We start from the raw sequence: 15,645 nt of genomic DNA, 5'->3' as shown, positions 1-15,645 counted from the left end.
GGGATAGAGGGATAGTCTATGTTATGGCCTGGGGGATAGAGGGATAGTCTCTGTTATGACCTGGGGGATAGAGGGATAGTCTCTATGTTATGACCTGGGGGATAGGGGAATAGTCTCTATGTTATGACCTGGGGGATAGAGGAATAGTCTCTATGTTATGACCTGGGGGATAGGGGAATAGTCTCTGTTATGACCTGGGAAGTAGGAGAATAGTCTATGTTATGACCTAAGTATATTGGTGTAGAGCCTCTGCTACATAAAGGGGAATTTAGATTTTACCATAGAAATAGAATTACTAGGTCAGACAAAGCCCCTCAAACTATACCTCAGAACGTCCATTCTAGTCATTCTGATTTTATACATTTTGGCCCATAGAAATAGAATAACTAGATCAACAAATCCCCTTTCAGACTATCCCTCAGAATGGGAATGTCGACTCTATTCATTCTATCTCAATAATATGACTTACCAGTGTCAGGGTCTTTGGCGTAGATGACAGCGATGGGTGTCCTGACGGTGGTGTTGTCGAACACAGTGACTTCATAGTGGTTGTTGGAGAACTTGGGAGGGTTGTCATTCATATCCTGGATCATGAGTAAGATGTCTGCCTGGCAGGAGCGACCTCCACCGTCCGTGACTTTAACTACCAGATCATACTCCTTCACCTTCTCCCGGTCCAACTGGGCCAGAGTGAACAATTCCCCTGTCACAAATAAAATAACTAATAATTAGATGAACATATAGATGGACTTAACTTCTTATTTCTATCTCCTAGTGGAGCAGAGGACATACAGTGCATGTAGATAGTCTATGTATAGATGAAAACTGTCTGACTGACTGAAAAACACACAGATGTATATCAAAATGGTGGGGAAAAACAATGAGATGTATATTAAAATGGTGGGAAAAAACACTGAGATGTATATTAAAATGGTGGGAAAAACAATGAGATGCATATCAAAATGGTGGGGAAAAACACTGAGATGTATATCAAAATGGTGGGGAAAAACACTGAGATGTATATCAAACTGGTGGGGAAAAACACTGAGATGTATATTAAAATGGTGTGAAAAAACACTGAGATGTATATTAAAATGGTGGGAAAAAACAATGACATGTATATCAAAATGGTGGGGAAAAACACTGAGATGTATATTAAAATGGTGGGGGGAAAAACCGTACCAGTCAAAGTTTTGTCGCACCTACTAATTTTTTGCTATTTTCTACATTGTACAATAATAGTGAAGACATCAAAACTATGAAATAACACATATGGAATCATGTAGTAACCAAAAAAGTGTTAAACAAATCAAAATATATTTTAGATTTTAGATTCTTCAAAGTAACCACCCTTAGCCTTGAAGACAGCTTTGCACACTCTTGGTATTCTCTAAACCAGCTTCATGAGGAATGCTTTTACAACAGTCTTGAAGGAGTTCCCACATATGCTGAGCACTTGTTGGTTTCTTTCACTCTGCAGTCCAACTCATCCCAAACCATCTCAATTGGGTTGAGGTTGGGTGATTGTGGAGGCCAGGTCATCTGATAAAGCACTCCATCACTCCTTCTTGGTCAAATAGCCCTTACACAGCCTGGAGGTGTGTTGGGTAATTGTCCTGTTAAAAAAACAAATTATAGTCCCACTAAGCGCAAACCAGATGGGATGGCGTATCGCTGCAGAATGCTGTGGTAGCCATACTGGTTAAGTGTGCCTTGAATTCTAAATAATTCACAGTGTCACCTGCAAAGCACCCCCACACCATCACACCTCCTCCTCCATGCTTCATGGTGGGAACCACACATGTGGAGAACATCCGTTCACCTATTCTGCGTCTCAGAAAGACACGGCGGTTGAAACCAAAAATCTCAAATTTGGACTCATCAGACCAAACGACAGATTTCCACCGGTCTAATGCTCATTGCTCGTGTTTCTTGGCCCAAGCAAGTCTCTTCTTCTTATTGGTGTCCTTTAGTGGTGGTTTCTTTGCAGCAATTTGACCATGAAGGCCTGATTCACACAGTCTCCTCTGAACAGTTGATGATGAGATGTGTCTGTTACTTGAACTCTGTGAAGCATTTATTTTGGCTGCCATCTGAGATGCAGTTAACTCTAATGAACTTATCATCTGCAGCAGAGGTAACTCTGGGTCTTCCTTTCCTGTGGCGGTCCTCATGAGAGCCAATTTCATCATAGCGCTTGATGGTTTTTGCGACTGCTTTCAAAGTCCTTTAAATTTTACGGATTGACTGACCTTCACGTGATAATGTAACACTGGACTGTCGTTTCTCTTTGCTTATTTGAGCTGTTCTTGCCATAATATGAACTTGGCCTTTTACCAAATAGGGCTATCTTCTGTATACCACCCCTAACTTGTCACAACACAGATAATTGGCACAAACGCATTTAGAAGGAAAGAAATTCCACAAATAAACTTTTAACAAGGCACACCTGTTAATTGAAATGTATTCCAGGTGACTACCTCATGAAGTTGGTTGAGAAAATGACAAGATTGTGTAAAGCTGTCATCAAGTCAAAGGCTGTCTACATTGAATAATCTCAAACATAAAATATATTTCGATTTGTTTAACACTTTTTTGGTTACTACATGATTCCATATGTGTTATTTCATAGTTTTGATGTCTTCACTATTATTCTACAATGTAGAAAATAGCTAAAAATTAAGAAAAACCCTGCAATGAGTAGGTGTGTCCAAGCTTTTGACTGGTACTGTATATCAAAATGGTGGGGAAAAACACTTAAATGTACTGTACAATATTTCAAAATTATGGGAAAAAGGGCCAAACAGTAGGCCTATGCATTCTTTAAAAATAGCATCACAGTTTACAAAATATTTACTGAAATATATCAAAAAGGAAACCATGAGAAGTACAAATAAATCTCTAAATATTTACATTTCTGGTAGTCATTCACTGTGCTACTAGCGCCAAACCATTACCTTGGGTTGAAGGCCATGTCAAAGCTTCTCCTAGCATATGTGTATTGTGATAGGACAAATTATTGAGATTATGAGCTCTGATTGGCTTACAATAATGAAGCTAGGCTAGTGCTATGACAAACAGGAAGTATGTTTGATGAGAAGCCAAAGCACCAAACATGGAAAAAAACACCAACCATTTATGGTGGTCTGACAGTGCACCATCTTGTCTTCTTGAAGACCTCAGTTTATGTATTTTGTAAGAATGGAGATGCTATCTTTCAAACCAAACAAATAATGGATTTCACTTAGGACCTCTATTTGTTTAGACCCCAAATAAAAGTAGTCTCTAACCTGTCTTTTGATCAAGATGGAACTTGTCTGCGTTGGGGCCGTGGAGGGTGTAGGACACTTGTCCGTTGGTGCCGATGTCTGGGTCCGATGCTGAAACCTTCAGTATGAACATGCTTGACGGGGAATTCTCCATGACAACCTCTGTGTACAGCAACTGGACAGAAACATTGATAGTCAGCTACGTCTTAGGTCAAATTGCAGTTGTTGATATTTTATTCATGCTTAGGTAGGCTACTGCTCATGAATGTGTTACGTATGTATGAACTGTTATAAAGTCCTTATGTAGGTACAACATGTTACCGCTATCTACAGGAATCTAAGTATATACTGTAGTGTCATGGCGGACTGACATACCTGCTCACACAGAGGACTGTTATCGTTGATGTCTAGAACATGGACCTCTACAGTGGCAGGGGCTTCGAATCTCCCGTCAGTAACTCTTATTTTCAGGGAGTAGTTATCTTTAGCTTCACGGTCAAGAGACTCTTTGAGGACCAGCCCCCATTCCTCTCCCTCTTGCACAATGGAGAACTGGCCTAATGGATCTCCGTCTAAGGAAAAACATTTGAATGTAATACATAAATGTCAATGCTACCCGGAGGCCTATATGGGTTTGATCATCACCACCACATTTCTTCCTGTCAATGTAGTCACTTTTACACTTAGAATGAACCCTTATAGAAGATATATTGCTCTGTTATAATGATCCATTATATAATATATATTGTTCTGTTATAATAAGCTGTTATTATAGTAGATATATTGCTATCTTATAATAAGCCATGATTATAATAGATATAATGCTCTGGAGAAATAATGTGCCCATCTGTTTCTTATTAAAATGTTGTCCATAATGCTGATAGACCTACCATTCAACTACTTCAAAAAAGTGTATGTGATCAATCATTCAATCAACCAAATTAATCAATCAACAAGACTCACCTGTGATGTAACACGTGATCTGCCTGTTCTCTTTAGTCACATCCATATCAATGGTCGTCAGGCTCATGATGACCTCCCCAGGCCTAGTGTTCTCCATGACAGACCCATGGTACACGTCCTCCTTGAACCGAGGAGGGTTGTCGTTCTCGTCAGTCACTGTCACCTCCACCAGAACTGAGGAAGAGAGCTTCACCTCCCCCCCGTGGTCAGTAGCCACCACTGTGAAGCTGTAGTGCTGTATCGTCTCACAGTCCGTCTCTCTCAGAGTAGTTATCCAACCGCTCTCACTATCAATGGAGAAGACATCGGTGATGTCATCAGGTTCGGTTTCCAAGGTGTAGGTCACCTGTCCATTAGTGTCCTGGTCAGGGTCGTTGGCAGTCACCTGGATGGATGGATGAATGAATGGATGAATTCATTAATTAAAACTAAACTGTTCTTGCCCTAAAAGAGAATTTGATTTGCACATCACGAACACAGAAATCGTAAAGAATTGCATACAACATTCAAGTACAAAAATATAAGATAAATTTAAAAAATATATCTGAAAAAAACACACCTGGATGACGGTGGTTCCTGGTGGCATGTTCTCAGCCAGGAAGGCCTTGTAAGGGTTGGCCTCGAACACCGGCACGTTGTCATTCACATCTTGGACCTGGATGCTGACCGACACCAGTGAGGCTACATCAGTCCCGTTGTGGTTGCCTTGAGCAATAACATCTATCTGATACCACTTGGTTTTCTCGTGGTCGATGCTCTTCTGGACGAGTAGAGTACCACTCTCTTTATCCAGAGCAAACACTCTGTCTCTGTTACTCTCCACTGTGTTGCCATTGACCAGGCTGTAGATGACTGGCATGTCGGAGTCGGCCTTGATCGTCCCGATCTCTGTTCCCATGGAGATGTCCTCGGCTGCGGAGAAGGTGTACAGCGGCTCGGAGAATTTCGGAAGAGGGACCTCAGGTGGGACTACTTTCACCTGCACCGGAACCGTGGAGTTGTAGAACGGTAATCCGCCATCCCGAGCCTTGACTTTGAAGTTGAATATCTTGTTCTCTTGGCCTATCAGGCTCTCTTTGACACTGACAATGCCAGTGAAGGGGTTGATCTCAATGATGTCCTCAGTCACTTCCTCTGCTTCGTCCACAGTGTAGGTGACGTCAGCATTTTTGCCGTCGTCTGCGTCGTACGCCATTATCTGAATCACGGGAGAGCCTTTGTTTACAGTAGACTGAATTGACACCTGATACTCTGAAGCTTTGAACTGAGGGGCATTATCATTCTCATCTGTCAGGATAATCTTCACAGTGCAGAATGCTACTTTCCCTCCGCCATCTTTAGCCATCACCTTGATGGCGATCACTCTTTGGGATGGGTTCTCTCGATCTAAAGGTTGAGATGTTATGATCTGTCCATTCTTGTCTATGGAGAATTTCTCATCTGCCAGTTTGTTGATGATGGTGTAGTCCACGCTGCCATAAGGTCCATCGTCAGGGTCTATAGCGGCCAGGCGAATCACACGTGTTCCAGCCTCAGCATTCTCAGCTAGTTCCGCCTCGTAGATGTTTTTGTTGAAATAGGGACTGTGTTTATTAGTGTTCATCATATCAATGTTCACAGGGGCTGTGTTCTGGAAAACTCCATCTGACACAGCCACGGTGAGGTTGTAGAATGGGTCCACATTTCTCTTGCAGACGTTAGAAAAGGAGATAATCCCGGAGGATTCATTGATGGCGAAGTATCGTTCCTCATTACCTGAGAGGATCTTATACTGTAGATTGTTCAAGTCTCTGGTGTCGGGGTCCGAAGCTTGGATTTTTATGACGATGTGGCCACATTTGGCCATTTCATCCAGTGTTGCCTGATAGTGGGTCTTGGAGAAGTTTGGAGGGTTATCGTTGACATCAGTTACGTTAACAATGACATAGGCTTCACTGCTCAACAGGTTTGTGCCATTATCTATGGCTTTGATCTTTAACTGGAAGTGTTTTGTCTTCTCATAGTCCAACACCTGTGTCGTAATAATTAGACCACTCTGGGGATCTATCTCAAAGAAGTCTGTTTCATTTTCCCCCGTCCCCAAAATATGGAAGGTTATGTCTTTATTTCTGCCTGAGTCTCTATCTGTGGCTGATATCTGTAATACAGACGTACCTATGGGTAATCCTTCAGGTATATCCACTGTGTCAGTCAGCTTGGAGAAGACTGGAGCGTTATCGTTAACATCTTCAACCTCTATTTCGACAGCGGCCTCTGAAAAGGAGCCTGTCACAGAGTCAGTGGCTCGGACCGTCAATAGATGCATTGTCTGGCTCTCATAGTCCAATGAATCGGTGACAGTCAACACTCCTGTTTTAAAATCTATGTGAAAGTTTGTCGAGGCATTCTCCTCTTCCAGATTGTAAATAAGCCGGTATCCCTCAGGGTTTCTTGCTTGTACATGCAAGATGGTGGTGAAGGGAGATATGTTTTCAGGGACTTTTAGAGGATATAGCAAAGTCTGAAAAATGGGATTAGTGCGATTTCTCACCGTGATACTCAGTTCTGCTGAAGTGGTCAAACTTGGCGAGCCCTCGTCTGTGGCCAGGACAGTCAAGGTATATTTATTAGTAGCATCAAAGTCTATTGGCCGCTGAAGGGACACATCACCAACATAAGGGTCTATCCTAAAGAGATCAAAATCCTCCTGCAACAAGTACATAATAGAGCCATTTTCTCCAAGATCACTGTCGGACGCCATCACTTGAAAGATTACATCTCCTAGGTCCGTGTCTTCAGAGATCATCATGGAGTGAGGCAGGTTCAAGAACCTTGGTGGATTGTCATTGATGTCAACTATGTAAATGTTGACGTGGGTTATTGCCCTGCGAGGGGGACTCCTCATGTCTCTCACCTCCACCACTATGTCATAGACATCCTGCTCCTCTCTGTCGAAGGGGACGCCGGTGGTCTCAAGCACCCCTGATGTTGGGACTATAGAAAACTGTCCCATTGGGTTCAATACAGAGTAAATTAGAGGCTCGTTCAAGTAGCTACCTGAAGCTCTCAAAACAACTAACATTTTGACCGACATCGAGTTCTCCACAATGGTGGCTGCATACAATCCCTGCTCAAATTGAAGATGGCCGCTTGCTGTTATGTTGGTGACGTTTATCTTAACTGTAGCAAGGTCTTTGTACAGGCCGTCAGAGGCTTTGACCAGCAGCTGGTAAAATGATTTAAACTCTGAAACATTGTTTACAGAGATAGCACCAGTAAAAGGATGAATGAGAAAAGCGTTGTGAAGGTTGCCCTCTGTGATGCTGTACGAGACAACTGAATCTGCATCTTGTGCCGTGACCCGTACAACCTCCATCTCTCTGACAGGAGGGAAGATGATGGACGACTCGTACACCGGCCTAGAGAATTTGGGGGAACAGTCATTGAAATCCAGGACACGGATGGTGACTCTTGCTGGCTCTGCTGCGTACAGCGACGGTTCCCCTGAGTCCCGTACCTGAATGCTGAAGTGAAACTCAGGTGTTTCTTCAAAGTCCACCTCGGATATCACAGAGAGTGTACCCATGCTGGGATCTATCTTGAAGACTTTCATCGCTTCTGGTTCCAGGATTTGGAAGACTAGGAGAGAGTTAGAGTCCCTGTCAGCATCAGAGGCTCGTATCACTAGAGGTGTGTTGCTCTCTCCCATCACCATGCTGTTTATGTGAGCAGACTCACTAATCTGGCCATGGAATTTCTCCTGGAGGAACACCGGAGGGTTATCATTCTCATCTATCACATAGACGTAAACAACCGTATCTGACGAGGCTCCTGCCGAGGTGCTGGCACGCACTTTGAGCCTGTAAGAGAAACACTTCTCGAAGTTGAGGCTTGTTTGGACAGAGAGAACTCCGGAGTTTGCATTGATGTGGAAGGTTCCGTTAGGGTCTCCATCTTTGATGCTGTAGTGTACTGCGGATGGGCTGGCTGCAGAGACAGCGATCACGGGAGTTCCCAAAGAACTGGCTTCACTGACTTCTGAGAAGAACTCATCAGAGGGGAACCTGGGAGAGAGAAGAGAGAACGTTTTTTATTTACAATTAGGAAAGCAGTATATAATATCAACAGTACCTGAAGTTGAATTATTTGATGCAATTTACAAATTAAAGCATTTAAGAATGATCAAACAACATAATACTAGTTTCTATATATATTAACCTGGGAGGGGTTCTGTCTGAGAGCAGGACGGTAATGGAGACAGAACAGAGATCGCTGTGCTGGGGAAAACCCTGGTCTGTGGCCTTCACTGTTAGATGAAACTGCTCCTGGGGTAGGCTGTCCAGAGATTTGGTGATAGTGATACTCCCCAGCTCGCCATCAATGTCAAAGGTGTTGTTGACATTCCCTGGAAAGATGAATCAAAGACCAAATTAAAATTAACAAATTATTTTACAAACAAATATTTTTTTGTGTATAGAATGTTTGAAATTGTCAACACATTTGCCTATATGTGAACAATGCCTTGTTCACGGGCAGAAGGACAGATTTTTACCTTGTCAACTCGGGGATTTGATCTTGCAACTCTTTCGGTTACTAGCTCAACGCTCTAACCACTAGGCTACCTGCCACCCCCAGAATGTGAGCGAAAACATTCTCAAAAATATAATATACTTATCCTGTAGCACTCTTATAAAGAATGCTAAAAATAGGTAATCATATTTGAAGATTTTTTCACAATTTAAATCCATCATAATCTAGCCCTCATAATCTCTGATCTGGGTTGTACCTGAGTGAAGGGAGTAGATAATCTGAGCATTGCTCCCCATGTCCTTATCCAGAGCCTTGACACGCAGCACCTCTGTCCCAGCCGCAGCCAGATTGGTGATAGTGCCCTCATAGCCGGCTGCCATGAAAGCAGGAGAGTGGTCGTTGCAGTCCTCCACATAAACCACTGCCTTCACAAAGTTTCTTTTCACTGGGATCTCCTGATCTCGAACCTATGCATTTAAAGGAGATGGTGAGAGCAAGACAGTGTAGGGACATTAACTTAAACAAAATGAAATTCCTAGAAAACCAGCAAAAATGATTGCTATAATCAGACAGAGATTATTTTGCTTTGTGAAACTGTTAGATGATAGATACGCTGTACTTTAGATCGTCATGTTTTCAAATGGTAAGGGAGATGAAAAGGAGACATGACTAAAAAACATCAACACCATTACCATCACAATGAGTGTGTGCACAGAAAGCTTCTCACGGTCCAGCTGCTCAGTCATGACCAGAACACCACTCTTATGGTCCAGATGGAAGTTCTTCAGGCTGTCTGGATCGACGCTGCTGTGGAGCGAGTAGATGAGTTTGCTGTTGCTGTCTCGGTCCTGAGCAGAGATGTGGAGGATGTCCTTCCATGGAGAGGTGTCTTCCGGTACTCTGACCTCGTAGATGGACTTCATGAACATGGGTCGATGCTCGTTCATGTCCAGCACACGAATATATGCCTAGGAGACATACAGACAGGAAGAGAAACTTAATCTAAAATTTTACGATAACTACTAATTTACTTTGTATTTCATATGTGTATCACCTGTGTGGTTGCGAACTGATGCCCGTCTGTAACCTGTACAGTCAGATTATAGTTGGACTTCCTCCCTGCATCCAGAGGCCTGCCGATCACAATGCTGCCTGTGTTTCTCTCAATGTCAAAGTCCTGTTCCTCATCGCCCCCTGGGGTAGAACAACACAATAGATAGGAGATTGTAGAAATAAATCAACATCATTCAATCACCCCATACAAGGACAGTTTCAAGTGTGACCGTTTGAAAATTGACAGTTGAAAGGCCTCAATAGAAGCCTGCCCAGAGTCCCTCAGGTTGTTTGGCTTCGTAAGTGTTTGTCACTGAGACTGGCCCCAATGGCCTTATGGGAGGAGTGAGTGAGAGCCCATACGGCAATTGTGACACACAGGTGTGTCATCCAGAACCATAATGACTTGGCCGTGGTTGGAGGATCATTCTTTCAACAGATGGAATTGTGGGCAGCTGTTTGGAGCGTCCACTGGAAATGGAGTTTGCCCAGTCAGGACAGGTGGAAAGACAAGAACACCAACAAAACATCCCAAAGCTACTGAGAGAGGTTATACTACTTAATTCTCTCCTTCGATTGTTGGCATGAGTGCGTGTGAATACAGAATATGAGCCCTCACTAAATATGGCCACAAACACACGTACTGTATTGCACCCTCAACAGTTTAGAAGTATTATCCCTGTGCATACTATGCCTCATTTACTGAGTGTAAAAAAATAACGATGTGCCAGTATGGGGCCAACGAACCACCGTCATCCTCCCATGCTCAGCAATGTATGTATTAATGACAGAAAACAAGGTTGCAGCAAAGGGTTGCCCCCCCCCCCCATGTGTCCAAGTGTCGCAGAATAAGTGTAACACAATTGTTTAAGGGGAAACATTTGGCAGTGACACACTTTGAACAGACGCCGTGAACAGTAGGGGTAAAGCTCATGCTTGTTCAGCCAGATGGTGTTTATTAAGAAATAGATGCACCTTTTCAAGGCTCTCATGACTCCATTTTAAACACGCTTTCACTTTTAATATCACCGGTGGGACTACATGAAAATGCAACACTTTAAACATGTCACAAAATGTGAGCATTATTGAAGAATTAATAAAATGTTTAGATTTCTAGTTGGTGCTTTTGCAACATGTGAAGAAAAAAAACGCTAGTTGATGTTTATTGTCATGAGTCTTCCCACTGGACACAGATGTCAATTCAACGTCTATTCCACGTTGGTTCAACGTAATTTCCTTGAAATGATGTGGAAACAATGTTGATTCAACCAGTGTGTGCCCAGTTGGTTGTTCTGGAGGCAGAACTGAGCGATTTCCCCTTAGATAGGCCAGCTGCAACGTCAAAATTGGCTACATTGTAAAAATTCATGATTTTTTAAAAAGAAAATGGCTTTTATGTCTTAATTTAAGGTTAGGGTTAGCAGTGTGGTTAAGGTTAGTTTTGATGACTGCAAAGCTGCCTTTAGAACAAGATTCATGATGAAAAACGCTAATATGCGGGAAAACAAACATCCAACGTATTCCATGCCCAGTGTCACGATCGTTTTAAAGAATGGACCAAGGCGCAGCGTGATATGGGTTCCACATGTTTATTGAATTAAACGCACAAAAAAACAATAACGAACGAAACGTGAAGCAAATGAAGTGCTCACAGGCAACTACACATAAGCAAGATCTCACAAAACACAGTGGGGAAATGGCTGCCTAAATATGATCCCCAATCAGAGACAACGAAAAACAGCTGCCTCTGATTGTGGACCATACCAGGCCAACATAGAAATAAACAACCTAGATTACCCACCCTTGTCACACCCCGACCTAACCAAAATAGAGAATAAAAAGGCTCTATGGTCAGGGCGTAACAGTACCCCCCCCCCCAAAGGTGCGGACTCCGGCCGTAAAACCTGACTCTATAGGGGAGGGTCCGGGTAGGCATCTAGCGTCGGTGGCGGCTCCGGTGCAGGTCGTAACCCCTGCCCAGACCCCGGATCCGACCATGGCGCCGGGCTAAACGCCGTGCCTGGACTGGGCACCGGCGCAAAGGAGGGCTCCGGCCATGGAGCAGGACTGGACACCTTGCCTGGAAGCTCCGGACCATTGACCCTCGCTGGAGGTTCTGGACCGTTGACCGTCGCAGGTGGTTCCGGACCGGGGACCATCGCCGGAAGCTTCGGACTGGGGACCGTCGCCGGAAGCTCTGGACCGGGGACCATCGCCGGAAGCTCTGGACTGTGAATGCACACTGGAGGCCAAGTGAGTGGAGCCGGTGCAGGGGGCACCGGACTGGTGACACACACTTCAGGACGAGTGCGTGGAGCAGGCACAGGACTTACCGGACTGAGAAGGCGCACTGGAGGCCTGATGCGTGGGACCGGCACAGGTTGCACCGGACTGGTGACACGCTCTTCAGGGCGAGTGCAAGGAGCTGGCACAGGACGTACTGGGCTGTGGAGGCGCACTGGAGACCTGGTGCATAGAGCCGGCACAGGTGGCACCGGACTGGTGACACGCACCTCAGGGCGAGTGCGGGGAGCTGGCACAGGACGCACCAGACTGGGGAGATGCACTTCAGGGTGAGTGCGAGGAGCAGGCACAGGACGTACCGGACTGGGAAGGCGCACTGGAGGCCAGATACGTGGAGCCGGCCCAGGTTTCACCGGACTGATGACACGTTCCTCCAAACGCCTCCGTTGCCGCATACTCCTAGCCAACTCCATTCTCCGGTATCCCTCCTCGCACTGTTCCATCGAATCCCAGGCGGGCTCTGGTACTCTCCTTGGGTTGACCGACCACCTCTCTATCTCCTCCCAGGTGGTCTCTGGCTCTTCCCTCTGCTCAGCCGCCAGCTCCATGTGCCCCCCCCCCCCCCAAAATAAATCTTGTGGTTTCTGTGGTCGTGGTCTGACGACACGCTCCTCCAGAGTTTGCCATTCGGGCTCTGGCACTCTCCTCGGCTTGACCGGCCACCCTTTGTGCCCCCCCCAAAACAAATCTTGGGGTTGTCCTTGGGCTTTCTGTGGCCGCGAACGCCAGCGTCGTCGTCCTCCTCCCTTATCTCCCTGCATCTGCTTCCAAGGAATTATTTCGTGTCCCTCCATGATCTCCTCCCAAGCCCAGGATACCTTCTCCTCCTGGGCACGCTGCTTGGTCCTGGTTTGGTGGGATATTCTGTCACGATCGTTTTGAAGAACGGACCAAGGCGCAGCGTGATTAAAGTTCCACATCTTTATTTAGTGTGAACTTCCAAACAAAACAAGTAAACAACCAACGAACCGTGACATCAGAGGTGCTACATGCACTTAACTCAAAACAATATCCCACAAGAACACAGGTGGGAAAAAAGGCTACCTAAATATGATCCTCAATTAGAGGCAACGATTACCAGCTGCCTCTAATTGGGAACTCTACCAAGCACAACAACATAGAAATAATAAACCTAGAACACCCCTAGTCACGCTCTGACCTACTATACCATAGAGAACCAAGGGCTCTCTATGGTCAGGGAGTGACAGCCTGATAAAAAATATTGAAAGAGACAAAGAAGAAATAGATTGTTTAAATATATTTTGGTTGACCAGATGGAGGGTTGAAAAGCAGCTGTCACAGTCGAAGAACAAGTCAAATGAAAAGCTGAAGATCTCAACACATTAGAACTGCATTGACTGCCACATTCAGCCATCAAGCGCTTTTCGAGGCACCATCTAAATTGCCATGTTTGAATTCATGAATGTTCCACCGCAAAGGCTTGCTTTCATTGGAATATTTTCAAACATATCTATGCAGCAGGAATTGTAATACTATAGTGTTATTCCAGGCTGTATCACATCCGGCCGTGATTGGGAGTCCCATAGGGTGGCGCACAATTGTCCCAGGGTCGTCCTGGTTTGGCTGGGGTTGGCCGTCATTGTAAATAAGAATTTGTTCTTAACTGACTTGCCTAGTTAAATAAAGGTTAAATAAAGGTTCTATAAAATAATTTCAATGTAAGTGTAACTATCATACTTGATGTTTGGAATCAATCGTTATTTTGTCCATGTTAATCCAAGTTAATTTAATTGTCAAAGAGCTAGATGAATACTTTAGCAAAGGGTCAGCAACGTGTTCTGCCACGTGGCCACGTGAGGCAGATCATCCATCCAGTTAGGCTCTACCTATCCTGTTGTGTCCTGGCCCTTCATCTGAGGAAATATGTCTGTTCTCCTCCTGCTGGGGTGTAGGACACACGGACACACGGACACACACACACACACACACACACACACACACACACACACACACACACACACACACACACACACACACACACACACACACACACACACACATATTGGGCAACTTCCTCTAGCTGAGGTGTTATCTGCCACACCGAGACCAGGCCTGCTCTACTCTGTTCAACAGCAGGCTGACATGAACTCAACCTATTACCATCATAGTTTACATGGGGCACAGCAAAACACACAGCGCACAGCAAAACACACAGAGTGTAACGGGCGTCATATAGAGGAGACCAAGGCGCAGCGTGTTGTGTGCTCATCGTTATATTTTAATGAAAACGAACGCTAGACAAAATAAACAAAATGACAGCCAACAGTTCCGTCAGGTTATACAAACTAAACAGAAAGCAACTACCCACGAAAACCAAGTGGGAAAAGGCTGCCTAAGTATGGCTTCCAATCAGAGACAACGATAGACAGCTGCCTCTGATTGGAAACCATACACGGCCAAAACATAGAAACACAAACATAGAATGCCCATCAGCTATCACACCCTGACCTAACTTAACAGAGAAAAAACAGCTCTCTTTGGTCAGGGCGTGACACAGAGCACAGCAAAACACACAGAGCACAGCAAAACACACAGAGCACAGCAAAACACACAGTGCACAGCAAAACACACAGAGCACAGCAAAACACACAGAGCACAGCAAAACACACAGTGCACAGCAAAACACAACTCCCATGCCACATTCTCCCCAATAATAATCTCCTTTCCTTTGCAATCCATTTGCATTCTTTTGACGGGTCACGTTTTGTCTTGCCGTTAAGTACATGTTGACAGATCATCTTAATTTGGACTCATCCCATTTGGTCAGTTTAATAAAACAGCCAATTTTACAGATAACTTTACTCTAAGCCTTTATTGTGTCAACTAATATAACTATTGCTATAACAACATCAAATGACACAAATCTGATCATATTTTAGTTTCTAGAAAATACGCTGTAATTCTACACACCATATCATCAACACACAACACACAATACACAGCGCAAAACACACAACACACAGCGCAAAACACACAACACACAATACACAGCGCAAAACACACAACACACAATACACAGCGCAAAACACACAACACACAATACACAGCGCAAAACACACTGCACACAACACACTGCACACTACACACTACACACTGCACACAACACACTGCACACTGCACACAACACACACCACACACCACACTGCACACACCACACTGCACACAACACACTGCACACAACACACTGCACACAACACACTGCACAGGACACACTGCACACAACACACAACACACTGTACACAACACACTGTACACAACACACTGTACACAACACACTGTACACAACACACAACACACTGCACACAACACACAACACACTGCACACAACACACTGCACACAACACACTGCACACGGACACACAACACACTGAACACAACACACTGCACACAACACACTGCACACAACACACTGCACACGACACACAACACACTGTACACAACACACAACACACTGCACACTGCACACAACACACAACACACTGCACACAACACACTGCACACAACACACTGCACACAACACACTGCA

At 44.6% G+C, this 15,645-nt stretch overlaps 1 protein-coding gene across 1 annotated transcript in view; it reads right to left on the bottom strand.

The window, feature by feature from the left end:
* Nucleotides 1–15,645, bottom strand: part of LOC106612258 (protocadherin Fat 2) — a 65,147-nt gene that overhangs the window by 25,845 nt on the left and 23,657 nt on the right. The window contains exons 8-16 of the mRNA XM_014213260.2: nt 9,796–9,935; nt 9,434–9,709; nt 8,998–9,208; nt 8,430–8,616; nt 4,792–8,275; nt 4,233–4,617; nt 3,645–3,841; nt 3,291–3,444; nt 470–703 (exon numbers count right to left, since the gene is read on the bottom strand). Coding sequence (XP_014068735.2) covers nt 470–703; nt 3,291–3,444; nt 3,645–3,841; nt 4,233–4,617; nt 4,792–8,275; nt 8,430–8,616; nt 8,998–9,208; nt 9,434–9,709; nt 9,796–9,935 — 5,268 coding nt within the window. The remainder of the gene's footprint in view (nt 1–469; nt 704–3,290; nt 3,445–3,644; nt 3,842–4,232; nt 4,618–4,791; nt 8,276–8,429; nt 8,617–8,997; nt 9,209–9,433; nt 9,710–9,795; nt 9,936–15,645) is intronic.

This window comes from Salmo salar, chromosome ssa09, assembly GCF_905237065.1.
Source record: "Salmo salar chromosome ssa09, Ssal_v3.1, whole genome shotgun sequence".
Taxonomy (NCBI): Eukaryota; Metazoa; Chordata; class Actinopteri; order Salmoniformes; family Salmonidae; genus Salmo; species Salmo salar.
This window is presented reverse-complemented; position numbering and strand designations above follow the sequence as displayed.